Source organism: Herpailurus yagouaroundi, unplaced genomic scaffold (assembly GCF_014898765.1).
Source record: "Herpailurus yagouaroundi ecotype Mexico unplaced genomic scaffold, PumYag 140, whole genome shotgun sequence".
NCBI lineage: Eukaryota > Metazoa > Chordata > Mammalia > Carnivora > Felidae > Herpailurus > Herpailurus yagouaroundi.
In genome coordinates, this window is record NW_024412395.1 from 31,134,573 (window position 1) to 31,147,096 (window position 12,524).

Here is a 12,524-nt window from a genome sequence, read left to right on the forward strand (position 1 = left end):
TTAAGCATTTCTTCCTAATTGTACAAAGTTAGAATGTCCAGAACTGGTGATTAAGAACCTAATTTAATATATTTGGAGCATAATTAATTTATAAAACAGAATAAATGAGAACCATAAAAATGATGGTGTAGCTCACTAATTACTGACACAGAAAGATGTTCACAACACACCGTTAAGTAAGTGAAAAGATACAGGTTATACAATATGGAAAATTATTTTAATCTTATACAAAATTACGTCCATCTGTATCAGTGATATACTGTAAGTGATATCTTCAGATGGTGTTAAATATGCTAATATTTACCTTTTTTCAAAGCTTCCAGAAGAAATGAAAGGTTTTCAGCAAAGCTTCCCTGAACAACAAAAATAGACACCATGACTAAAAGTTTAATGAAATAAAGAATAAAAGAGGACTATGATATTTGGACATTATATAGGCATTATGTATCTATTTTTTTCTAGATTCAAATTAGTCAGCAGTCAGATTCTGAGCTGGATATTTCTATGTGCATCACTAAAAACTTAAAATGTTGAAGCAGGGATGGCATAGTGTTGAAAACGGCATAACTCTGTCATGTTTACAATTTTGCATTTTCCAGATAAAATCTGTAAAAATGTTAACTTTAAAGGTTGTTTTTAAGACTTGCTATATTCTAAATACAGTCAGAGAACTAAAACTCCATTGTACTTCAAATACATTAAGCTCTTGCCAGTCTCAGATTAATTTGAACATTAAAAAATGCCCATGAATTTAAATCAGATCCAAAAGGAAATGGGAGAAGAAATTTGCCTCAAATATTCCATACTATAATTGTTTTTACCTATTCAAGAGCATATCATAGAATGTGTATATATCATATCAAATTTGGCTGTTTACTTGGAACACAGCCAAAACATTTTTGGATAAAACTTAAATATATTCTATGTGGAAATTAAGAGAGTAGCACATGCGTTACCCTGATGTTCCAGCTTGTGGATAAAGGCCCTTTAAAATATTTTTTCATTTAAGTCATTAATTTTTACGTTATTCAGATTTTTTGATTTAAATAACCAACTTTAAATTTGCAAAGACATATCAGAGAAAAGAAATCCACTTGTTTCCCAATTTTGAGAGAACTGATACAAAATAGCATAATAGGTTTTTAAGAACTTGCACATATTTTACTATAATTGCATGTTGTCAAATCAACATTATTTCCAAGACAGGAAGGGCAAGAAATATTTACCATAATATAAATAAAGGCTCACAGGCTGTGGGTAAGTCAGTACTATCCAAAGTTATTCAACTACTAGCCAAAGTACTAGCCAAATAACTACTAGCCAAAGTTATTCAAAGGTTGTTAGTCTTTTTTCTAAAGTTCATTTATTTATTTTTAAGAGAGAGAGAGTGTGTGTGAATCCCAAGCAGACTCTGTGCTGTCAGTGCTGAGCCTGTTAGTCTTTTTTCTAAAGTTTATTTATTTATTTTTAAGAGAGAGAGTGTGTGTGAATCCCAAGCAGACTCTGTGCTGTCAGTGCTGAGCCTGATTTGGGGCTTAATCCCACAAATTGGGAGATCATGACCTGAGCCAAAATCAAGAGTTGGACGCCCGACCAAAGGAGCCACCCAGATGCCACCCTCCTTCTTTTTAAAGACAGTTATAACCTGACATTAAGTTTATCATTATATAAATACATATGCACATATAAGAATATCCTTATATGAATACATATACATGTATTGTATATAGATATCCATATACATTTACAGGAATATAGAAATTTGCTCTAAGTATATCAAAACAGAAAGACTCTGGGTTCAGTTAAGTGACTTCGGTTCTTAATGTCCAGCCTTTGTCATTTTATGACCTTAGGTAAGCTAAATATATTGTTTGCCTCAGGTGACTGATGTATATAATGTAGAAGTTAAATAATGTCTTTATGTGATGTTATTAACAAAAGTAATGACCCAGGATGTTAAACAACGGTGACTTTTTAATCAATTCCTATGAATCCAATATAAATAGGTCCATTTAGGAAAGTTAGAAACACCAGTCTACATCGATTGCAAACCGAAGGCCACACTGAGCCTATCTAATAGTAAATCTCCTTGATCAGGTAGGCCACTGTATTCAACAGTACAGTCTGAACAGGGACAGAACATTAGACTTATAGAAGGGGCATTATGAACCCGCAGACAGTGTAGAAGGATAACACATGATTGGCTCAACTTTTGATAAGTAATTACTAAAGAGGCTTACAACTATGGCTATGCCATTGCAGAAAAGAGTATACATTTTAGAGTGATAGTACTGTATGATCACCAGTGAGCAGAAAATGAACTGGGATGTATACAACCCACTTTAATTGAGTAAGCAGTAGGAGAGGTAGTCATTTCATTATGAAAGTTAGGGTAGCTATAAATTAATGTTTCTCTAGAACACTATAAATAAAGTGATAGGGTAAACATTTTAATAAAAGTTTCAGAACATTGCTGATCAGTTTCATTTAAGTAACTGATGTTCACCAATCCTGAGATTCCGAGCTGCTACAATAATGAGGTATAAATAAGTTTCTGAAAACATTTTAATAGTAAGAGATAACTGACATTTGTAAGAGATAACTGAAATTTGTATAGTACATCACAAACCCAGCATTTTTCAAATATAAATTATGTTCAATGCTCCCTTTTGTCTTTAGAATAAATCTGTGAAGTATGAGAAGATAATGCACATTTAACACAGATGAGAAATCTCAACTTCAGAGATACTAGCCATGATGGCCATGTAGTCAACAGTTTCAAGACAAGGCTCAAATCCACATTTAATAGCTTCAAATTCAGCACATTTTCCATTACACCTAGCTACCCAAGTCTCAAAAGACTAAAAACAGACTGCTAGAGTGTAGTACTTTAAAAAATATATTAATCTACCTCCAAGAACAGAGAATCAAGATATTTCTCTTAACACGTAAAGAAACAAACTCAGATAATATCTACAGAAACACGGATTTCTTGACTATTTTATAGTGTGATCTACTTTAAAAAATCTAAAGATATGATGAATAAATGCATCCTAGAACCTTATACTTTTTTATGACAAGAATATTTCAGATTTCAATTTAGAATCTCTGAACCTGCCCTAGTCTTTCAAAAATATAAAAATATCTATGCCATGCAAACATTAAAGCCTATTTAATAAAGGAATAGAAACAATACTTACAAAAACTTTATCTCCAACTACATTTTCCAGATTTAACTGTCTTGTGATTTCCTTTAGGGCAATTTTATCATTGATCTGCAGCAGTCCTGAAATAAAGTCCATTTAAAAATATTTAATTAAAATGAAATATTTATTTGATAGAGCACAGGTTATTTTCCAGTCAAGTAAGTTTTCTAACGCTTTTTAAATTTAACTAGAAAGAAAAAAGTCAAAAGCCTGTTTGTTTACATTACTTCCTTTTTGAAGCACAGCAATAAAGACGTGGTAGACTCAAAGAACTGTCTATCTTGGGATTCTTTTATTTTAAGAAAAGAAAGACAAAAAACAAGAGTCCTTATGTGCTTCCTTTGTATATTACTATTATTATTATTATTATTTTAGTTTCTAAAAATAATGCATATGGTACTTTAAAGTGGAAGTTGTTAAACATGGATCATGTTTTTAAAATATAATTGTCATCCACCTTTAAACATTTTAGGTAAATTAGGTTTTGTATTATAAAAAGCTCACATGGCTTATATCATTTCCAATGGCAAAATTATGACATACTTACCATTTAGGTGAACTTGTAATACATTCTCACTCACTTCTTCTATTTCCATTAGTTCTTTCAAAGCATGGTTTATTAACTAAGTGGTATTAAAAAAAGTTTATGGAATATTTAGATAAAAATCATAAGCTTGTATTTTTTTAAACTATGAATAATAGAAACAGAACATAATAAAAATATCATTTGAAACTAATAAATAAATTTGCACATTATTCAGATAAAAGGTTTAAGTAGAATATCTAATGTCCGACTCAAGATGCCAGAGACAAGACTGATGTCACACTCTCTCAATCATCTCCCCAAACTAATAAATGTTTATAAGCAACCGTTAAGTTTACAAAGACATTTTTGTCTGTTAAGTCACATAAGTCACATGTATCAAATGACTACAAAAATCAACCCCAATCAATATATCGATTTCTATGAAACACTGTTAAGTACTCTGTATGTTACCATGAAATAAAAACTCGAAAAGTAAAAACTACCAAGAGGATAACCTGAAAAAAGAGATGGCCCCTCTGTTAGTTGCTAGGTATAGTACCCATCCCTCATCCACAGTTTCAATTTCCATTAGTGTGGAAGCAGATGAATCCTCCTTTTGACGTTATGGTCAAAAGGTCAATAGTAGCCTAATGTCACATAAAAATGCCTACATCATTCACCTAACCTAATCTCATCATGTAGGTATTTTATCATCTTACATCATCACAAGGGTAAATATAGGACAAAACGATACTTTGAGAGAGACACCTCACTGAAATAACTCACTGTATTTGTTATAACTATTCTATTTTATTACTATTTATTTTTAATCTCTTACTGTGCCTTATTTATACATTACACGTTCCCAAAGGTATATATGCATAAAAAATAACAGTACATATAGGGTGTGTTACTATCTCCGTGGTTTCAGTCATTCACTGGAGTCTTGAAATGTATGCCCTATGGGTGAGAGGACACTACCATATACAGAACAAGACCCTATTAAAGAAACGTAGAGCTTGTAATAAGAAAATTACTACTACTAATATAATTACTACTAAAAATACACTCACAAAGTGTTATACCATCTTAAACTGTTTTAATTATAAAGTTTTGGATTTGTGTAACTACAGATTCCTATGCCACATACTTTCTATTCTCTTTTTTTTTGACTTGTGATATCACAATTACACTGCAATATAATATACATCTCTTCAAATTAATATTGCATTCATTTTTTTAATTTAAAAATGAACACAACTAAGAAAAGGAAAAAAGCTTTTAAAAGGAAGAGCAATGATGAAGGACTACTCCTTCTAATATTAAAATAGAAAGGACTATTACAAAATAAATGGTCGCCCAAAATAGGCTGTGTATACAAAATTAAATTACTAAAGTTGGTATCAAAATTTAGTGAGGACAAAAGGATTATTCAAAAAACAAAAAAACCCAATAGAACAACTGGTAAGCCATTTTGAAAAACAAAATACTATTTGTATTTCCAATATTCTATTTGTCACTACAACATCTTTGTGAAATAGGAAGAAGTAAATATCATTTTAAATTATTAGGTTTCACAATATGGTATCAAACATACTAGCCATTCTGGTATATCTGTATTGTTTTAAAACCAAATGGAACTCTATGTCAGATCATAGTTAAACTAAGTCCTCTAAAAAAGGGATAATCTCAAAATATTAAGTGACATACTATGAAATAAAGCCTAGTAAGAAGTGACATTCTTTATAGAAAACCATTAGAAAATGAGGTGGCACTTCTTGGCCTTTAGATTAAGTATGAGTCTATCGTAAGAGTTCGTCCCTAGGTAATACAAACTTCCTATCTCTAACAATCAAATCATCCTAAATACCCCAGAAATCAATCTGAAAACTGGCAAAAAAAAAAAAAACAAAAAACAAAAAACAAAAAAACCCTCCACAAATAAAGGTAGAGAGGAGGCCACATCAAAGGAGGTAGGAAGTATGGAGACTCAACTTGGGAGAAAAATGTATCGTAGCCAATGGGGTAGAGAGGAAGTTACCATCTGGAGAAGGGCAAGAGACAGGCTAACACATAGGGAAGTATACAGGAAATTAATCCCCACAGCAATTGGCTTGGAAAGTGAGAGGGCCTGAATTTCTTGAGTTCTTGCAACCAGTGGGGCTTAACGCCTGGAGTTCTAAAGGTCAGCATGCTTGGCTCAGGGAAAGCTGGGACTGGGACACTGGGACTGCTCTTGGAGAGAAGGCTGGGCAAACAGCCTATGGATGGACACAGCTTGCAAAAACCAATCTGGATAGTGCCTGGGGCACACTGTAGGGAGGTTAGCTACTCCTCTTTGAGAATGTTCCAGAGTGAGAGCATTCAGAGAGAGAGAGACCTCCAGGTAAAAAGGAACTGGCAGGTACCAATTACCTCACCTGCCTGTCAGAATACAGAGCTACCGGCAAAAAACAGTCTTGGGCCCACACTCATTACCTAACTTGCTTACACCAAGCCCCACCCACCCCCTCACGATCTGGGGAAAACAACCTTCCTAGTCACTCTTGCCTAGGTGGCAGCATGGCAGGCCCCCTCTCCTACAAGACTGGCCCAAACCCGTGCCAATACTATGGCTCCTATCTGGTAAGTTTTGCAAAGCTGCAGTTTAGGTGATGGTGGTGACAGGTTATTTCACAAAGCAGACCAGAACACATTTAGTTAAAATGCACTACATTCAGGGCAGGGACCAAACACTGCCCACAATAGGCATCTGTAGATGACTGCCCTGAAGCATAAAACTATCAGGACCACACAACAGCAGAGTACACTTAGCATTGCTGGAAGTGCCAGGTCCTGGGGAAGAAGGGACACTATACTGCAGGGCACCACAGGACCTCTTCTTCATAAAGCCATTGCCCTCAAAAATAGGAGAAGTAGCTGACTTCCCTCACACATAGAAACAGACACTGAGACTTATACAAAATGGGAAGACAGAAGAATTTCTCCCAAATGAGATAACAGGACAAGGACGTGGCAAAAAACCTAAGTGAAACAGATAAAAGAAAATTTAAAGCAATGATTACAAGTATACTTACTGGACTTGAGAAAAGAGTGGAGCACATCAATGAGACCATTAACACAGAGATAAGAAGTAACACAGCACAGAAAAAGGACTCAATAAATGAAATGAGAAACATGCTTGATGGAATAAACTGCAGACTGGAAGAAGAGGAACTAATTAATGACCCAGAAGACAGAGTAATGTAAAATAATCAAGCTGAACAAAAGAAAGAAAAAAGAATTATGGAAAATAAGAACAGATGTAGAGAATTTCAATGTCTCCATCAAGTGTAATAACATTCATATTGCAGGAGTCCCAGGAGCACAGAGAAAAGGGAGTAAAGAATTTATTTGGAGAAATAATAGCTGAAAACTTCCTTAATTTGGGGAAGGAAACAGATATCCAGATCTAGGAGGCACAAAGAAACCCCAACAAAAGCAACAAAAGTAGATCCACACCAAGACATATGTAATTAAAATGGGAAAATACAGTGGTAAAGGAAAAAATATTAAAAGTGACAAGATAAAAATAGACAGTTATATACAAAGGAAATACCATAAGGCTATCAGAGAATTTTTCAGCAGAAACTTTCCAATCCAGAAAGGAGTGTCATGTTATATGCAAACTGCTGAATGGGAAATATCTGCAGCCAAGAATACTCTTTCCTGCAAGGCTATCAGAATAGAAGGAAAGAGTGAGTTTGTCAGACAAACAAAAATTAAAGGAGTTCATGACCACTAAACCAGCACTGCAGAAAATATTAAAGTGGTCTCTTTGAGTGTAAATAAAGGAAGACCAAAATGACAGCATGAAGGCAGGAAACACAAAAATAATAAAAATGAATATTCCTGTAAAAAAAAATCAGTACAGGAATTCACAAAATGAAAGGATATAAAATATGACACTACACACATAAAACATGGGGAGACGAAGAGTAAAGAATGGGTTCAAACTTAAACAACCATCAACTTGTATACAGGCTGCTCTATTCAGAAGATGTTATATACAAACCTAATGGTAACCACAAATCAAAAACCACTAATAAATATGCAAAGAATAAAGAGAAGAAATCCAAACATATCATTAAAGAAAATCAGCAAACCATGAAAGAGAAGAAAAGAACAAATCAGAAAATCTTCGGAAACAACCACAGAACAAGTAATAAAACGGCAATAAATGCATATCAATAATAACTTTGAATGTAAATGGACTAAAGACTCCAATAAACAGACAGAGGGGAACAGAATGGACAAAAAACCCCAAGACCCATCTATATGCTGTGTACAAGAGACACATTTTAGACCTAAACACACCTGCAGATTGAAAGTGAGGGGATGGAGAAACATTTATCATGTAAATGGATGTCAAAAGAAGGCCAGAGTAGCAATACTTATATTGGCTTTAAATCAAAGACTGTTAACAAGAGACCAAGAAAGACACTATGTAATAATTAAGGGAACAATCCAATAGACTATAATAATTGTAAATATTTACACATCCAATATGGGAGCACTCCAATACATAAAACCTTTAATAACAAGCATAAAGGAATGAATCAACAATAATACAACAGTAGGGGACTTTAACACCCCACTGACATCAATGTACAGATCATCTAAACGGAAAATCAACAAGGACAATGGCTTAGAATGACACATTGGACCAGAAAGATTTAGCAGATATATTGACAACATTCCATCCAAAAATAGCAGAATACACATCCTTCTCAAGCGCACATGGAACTTTCTCCAAAACAGATCTCCAGATATTAGGTCACAAAACAAGCCTCAACAAATGAAAGTCATACCGTGTATCTTTTATGAAAACAACATTATGAAACTATACGTCAACCACAAGGAAAAAAATCTCGGAAAACCACAAATACATGGAGGTTAACTAACATGCTACTGAACAATGAATAGGTCAACCAGGAAATCAAAGAAGGAAATAAAAAAGCACATGGAAACAAATAAATATGAAAATATAATGGTTCACACCTGTGGGACAGTTTTAAGAGGGAAGTTTATAGCAATATGAGCCTACAGGCCTACCTCAAGAAACAAGACAAATCTCAAGTAAATAACTTTACACCTAAAGGAGCTAAAAAGAACAAAAAACCCTAAAACCAGCAAAGGAAGGAAATAATAAAGATTAGAGCAGAAAGAAATGATATAGAAACCAAAAAAAACAATAGAACAGATCAATGAAACCAAGAGCTTGTTCTTTGGGGGAAAAAAAAATGATAAAACTGGTAAGCCTCTAGCCACACTTACCAGGGGAAAAAAAAAAGAAAAAAACCAAATAAATAAAATCAAAAATGAGAGAAGAGAAATAACACCACAGAAACACAAACATTCATAGAACAATATGAAAAACTACATGCCAACATTGGACAGCCTAGAAGAAATAGGTAAATTCCTAGAAACATGTAACCTACCAAAACTGACACAGGAAGAACAGAAAATTTGAACAGACTAATAACCAGTGAGAAAATTACATCAGTAATCAAAAAAACTCCCAGGAAACAAAAGTCCAGAGCCACTTGGCTTCTCAAATTCTACAATCATTTGAAGAACAGTTAATACCTATGCTTCTCAAACATTCCAAAAAATAAAAAAGGAAGGAAAACTTCAAATTCATTCTATGAGGGCAGCATTATCCTGACACCGAAACTAGATAAAGATATCACAAAAACAACTACAGGCCAAGATCTCTGATGAATACAGGTACAAAAATTCTCAACATAATACCAGCAAACAGAATCCAACAATACATTAAAAAAAATTATTTACCACAATCAAGCGGGATTTAATGCTGGGTTGCAAGGGCGGTTCACTATTTGCAAATCAATCAACATGATACAGCACATCAATAAGATAAAGAATAAGAACCATATGATTATTTTAGTAGATGCAGAGAAAGCATTTGGCAAAGTACAACATCTATTCATGATAAAAACCCTCAATGAAGTAGGTTTAGAGGAAACATACCTAAACATAAAATAGAGGAGAAACTGAGAGCCTTTCCCTTAAGGTCAGGAACAACACAAAGATGTCTTTGTATTCAACACTTGTATTCAATATACTACTGGAAGACCTAGCCACAGCAATCAGAAAATATAAAGAAATAAAAGGCATTCAAAACAGTAAGGAAGCAGTAAAACTTTTCACTTATTTGCAGATGACATGATACTCTATATAGAAAACCCAAAAGACTCCAACAAAAAGCTGCTAAAATAAATGAAGTCAGTAAAGTGGCAAGATATAAAATCAATGTACAGATCTCCATTGCATTTCTATACATCAATAATGAAGCAGTAGAAAGAGAAATTAAGAAAACAATACCATTTACAATTGCACCAAAAAGAGTAAGATATCTAAGATAAACATAACCAAAGAGGTGACAAATCTGTTCCCTGAAAACTATAAAGCACCGATGAAAGAAAATGAAGAGGACACAAAGAGATAGGAAGACATTCTATGCTCATGGATTGTAAGAATATTGTTAAAATGTCTAAACTACCCAAAGCAATATGCATTTAATGTAGTTCCTGTCAAAATACTAAGCATTTTTCACAGAGCTAGAATAAATAATCCTAAAATGTCTATGCAACCACAGAAGACCCCAAATAGCCAAAGCAATCTTAAAAGCAAAGCTGGAGGCATCACAATTCCAGACTTCAAGTTACATTACAAGGCTGCAGTAATCAAGACAGTATGGTACTGGCACAAAAATAGACATGCAGACCAATGGAATAGAAAACCCAGAAATAAACCCACAATTATACGGTCCATTAATCTTCGACAAAGGGGGAAAGAATATCCAAAGGGAAAAAGATAATGTCTTCAAAAAATGGGGGCACCTGGGTGGCTCAGTTGGTTGAGCATCCAACTTCGGCTCAAGTCATGATCTCACAGTCTGTGAGTTCGAGCCCCGTGTTGGGCTCTGTGCTGACAGCTCAGAGCCTGGAGCCTGCTTCAGATTCTGTGTCTCCCTCTCTCTCTGCCCCTCCCCTGCTCATGATCTGTCTCTCTCTGTGTCAAAAATAAATTAAAACATTAAAAAAAATTAAGAAACAAAAAATGGTGCTGGGAAAACTGGACAGAAACATGCAGAAGAATGAAACTGGACCACTCTCTTATATCATATACAAAAATAGACTCAAAATCTACTAAAGACCTAAATGTGAGATCTGAAAACGTAAAAATTCTGCAAGAAAGCACAGATATAATTTCTCTGACACTGGCCTTTAGGAACTTCTTTCTAAATAGCTCCCCCTGAGACAAGGAAAAAGAAAAAAGCAAAAATAAACTATTGGGACTATATCAAAATGTAAAGCTTCTGGATGGTGAAGAAAACCAACAAAACTACAAGGCAACCTACTGAATGAGAGAAGATATCTGCAAATGACATATCTGATAAAGCGTTAGTATCCAAAATATATAAAGAGCTGATACAACCCAACACCCCAAAAACAAATAATGCAATTTACAAATGGACAGAAGACAGATATTCTCCCAAGGAAAACATACAGATGGCCAACAAACCCATTGAAAGATGCTCAACATCACTCAGCATCAAGGAAATGCAAATCAAAACCACAAGGAGATATCATTTCACACCTGCCAGAATGGTTAGAATAAAAAACAAAAGAACAGGTGCTGGCAAGGATGTGGAGCAAAAGGAACCCTCATGCACTGTTGGTGGGAATGCAAATTGAAAGATACTACTTTGTGAAAGATAATATGAGGTTCCTCAAAAAGTTAAAAGAGAACTAACCTACAATCCAACAAATATACTACTGGGTATTTCCCTAAAGAATACAAAAACACTAATTCAAAGAGATACACACACCCCATGTTTATATAGCATTATTTACAACAGCCAAATTATGGAAGTAAAGTGTCCATTGATAGATGAATGGATAAAGAAGACATGGTATACACACACAATGGAATATTATTCAGCCATTAAAAAAGAATCAAATCTTGCCCTTTGCAATGACATGCATGGAGGGAGAGTATAATGCTAAGTGAAATAAGTCAGAGAAAAAGACAGATACCATATGATTTCACTCATGTGGAATTGAGTTAACAAAACAAGCAAAGGGAAAGAGAGAGAAAGAGAGAGAGGCATACCATGAAAAAGACTCAAGTTTAGAGAACCAACTGATGGTTACCAGAGAGGAGGTGGTTAGGGGGATAGGTAGAATAGTTGTTGGGATAAAGGAGTGCATTTGTGATGAGCACCAGGTGGTTAAAATAAAAACTTAAAAGAGTTAAAACAAGTTTATAACATTCTTTCCATTAAATTTACTTTAAACAACTTATTATCATTTGTCTAGATCAGCTCACAATTTTTACATGATGTGTTTGTGTGATCTGAAATGATAATTTAAATATATTAGCATATGTGTCTTCAAATAATTTTAGTTCAATTCCACATATTGCTAAAACTGACTGGTGTGTTACCTATTGTATAATTTATTTTTTAATATTTTTAACATTTACTTTTGAGACAGAAAGAGACAGAGCATGAACGGAGGAGGGTCAAAGAGAGAGGGAGACACAGAATCTGAAGCAGGCTCCAGGCTCTGAGCTGTCAGCACAGAGCCCGACGCGGGGCTCGAACTCACGGACCAAGAGATCATGACCTGAGCCGAAGTCGGGTGCCTAACTGACTGAGCCACCCAGGTGCCCCCCTATTGTGTAATTTTTTAACGAATTGTGTAACTGGTAAATTTTTTACT

At 34.3% G+C, this 12,524-nt stretch overlaps 1 protein-coding gene across 7 annotated transcripts in view; it reads right to left on the bottom strand.

The window, feature by feature from the left end:
- ORC4 (origin recognition complex subunit 4) overlaps positions 1-12,524 on the bottom strand; it is an 82,232-nt gene that overhangs the window by 20,442 nt on the left and 49,266 nt on the right. For all 7 annotated transcript variants that reach the window (XM_040475001.1, XM_040474997.1, XM_040474998.1 and 4 more), the window contains 3 exons: positions 3,754-3,829; positions 3,201-3,286; positions 305-353 (listed from right to left, as the gene is read on the bottom strand). In XM_040475001.1, coding sequence (XP_040330935.1) covers positions 305-353; positions 3,201-3,286; positions 3,754-3,829 — 211 coding nt within the window. The remainder of the gene's footprint in view (positions 1-304; positions 354-3,200; positions 3,287-3,753; positions 3,830-12,524) is intronic.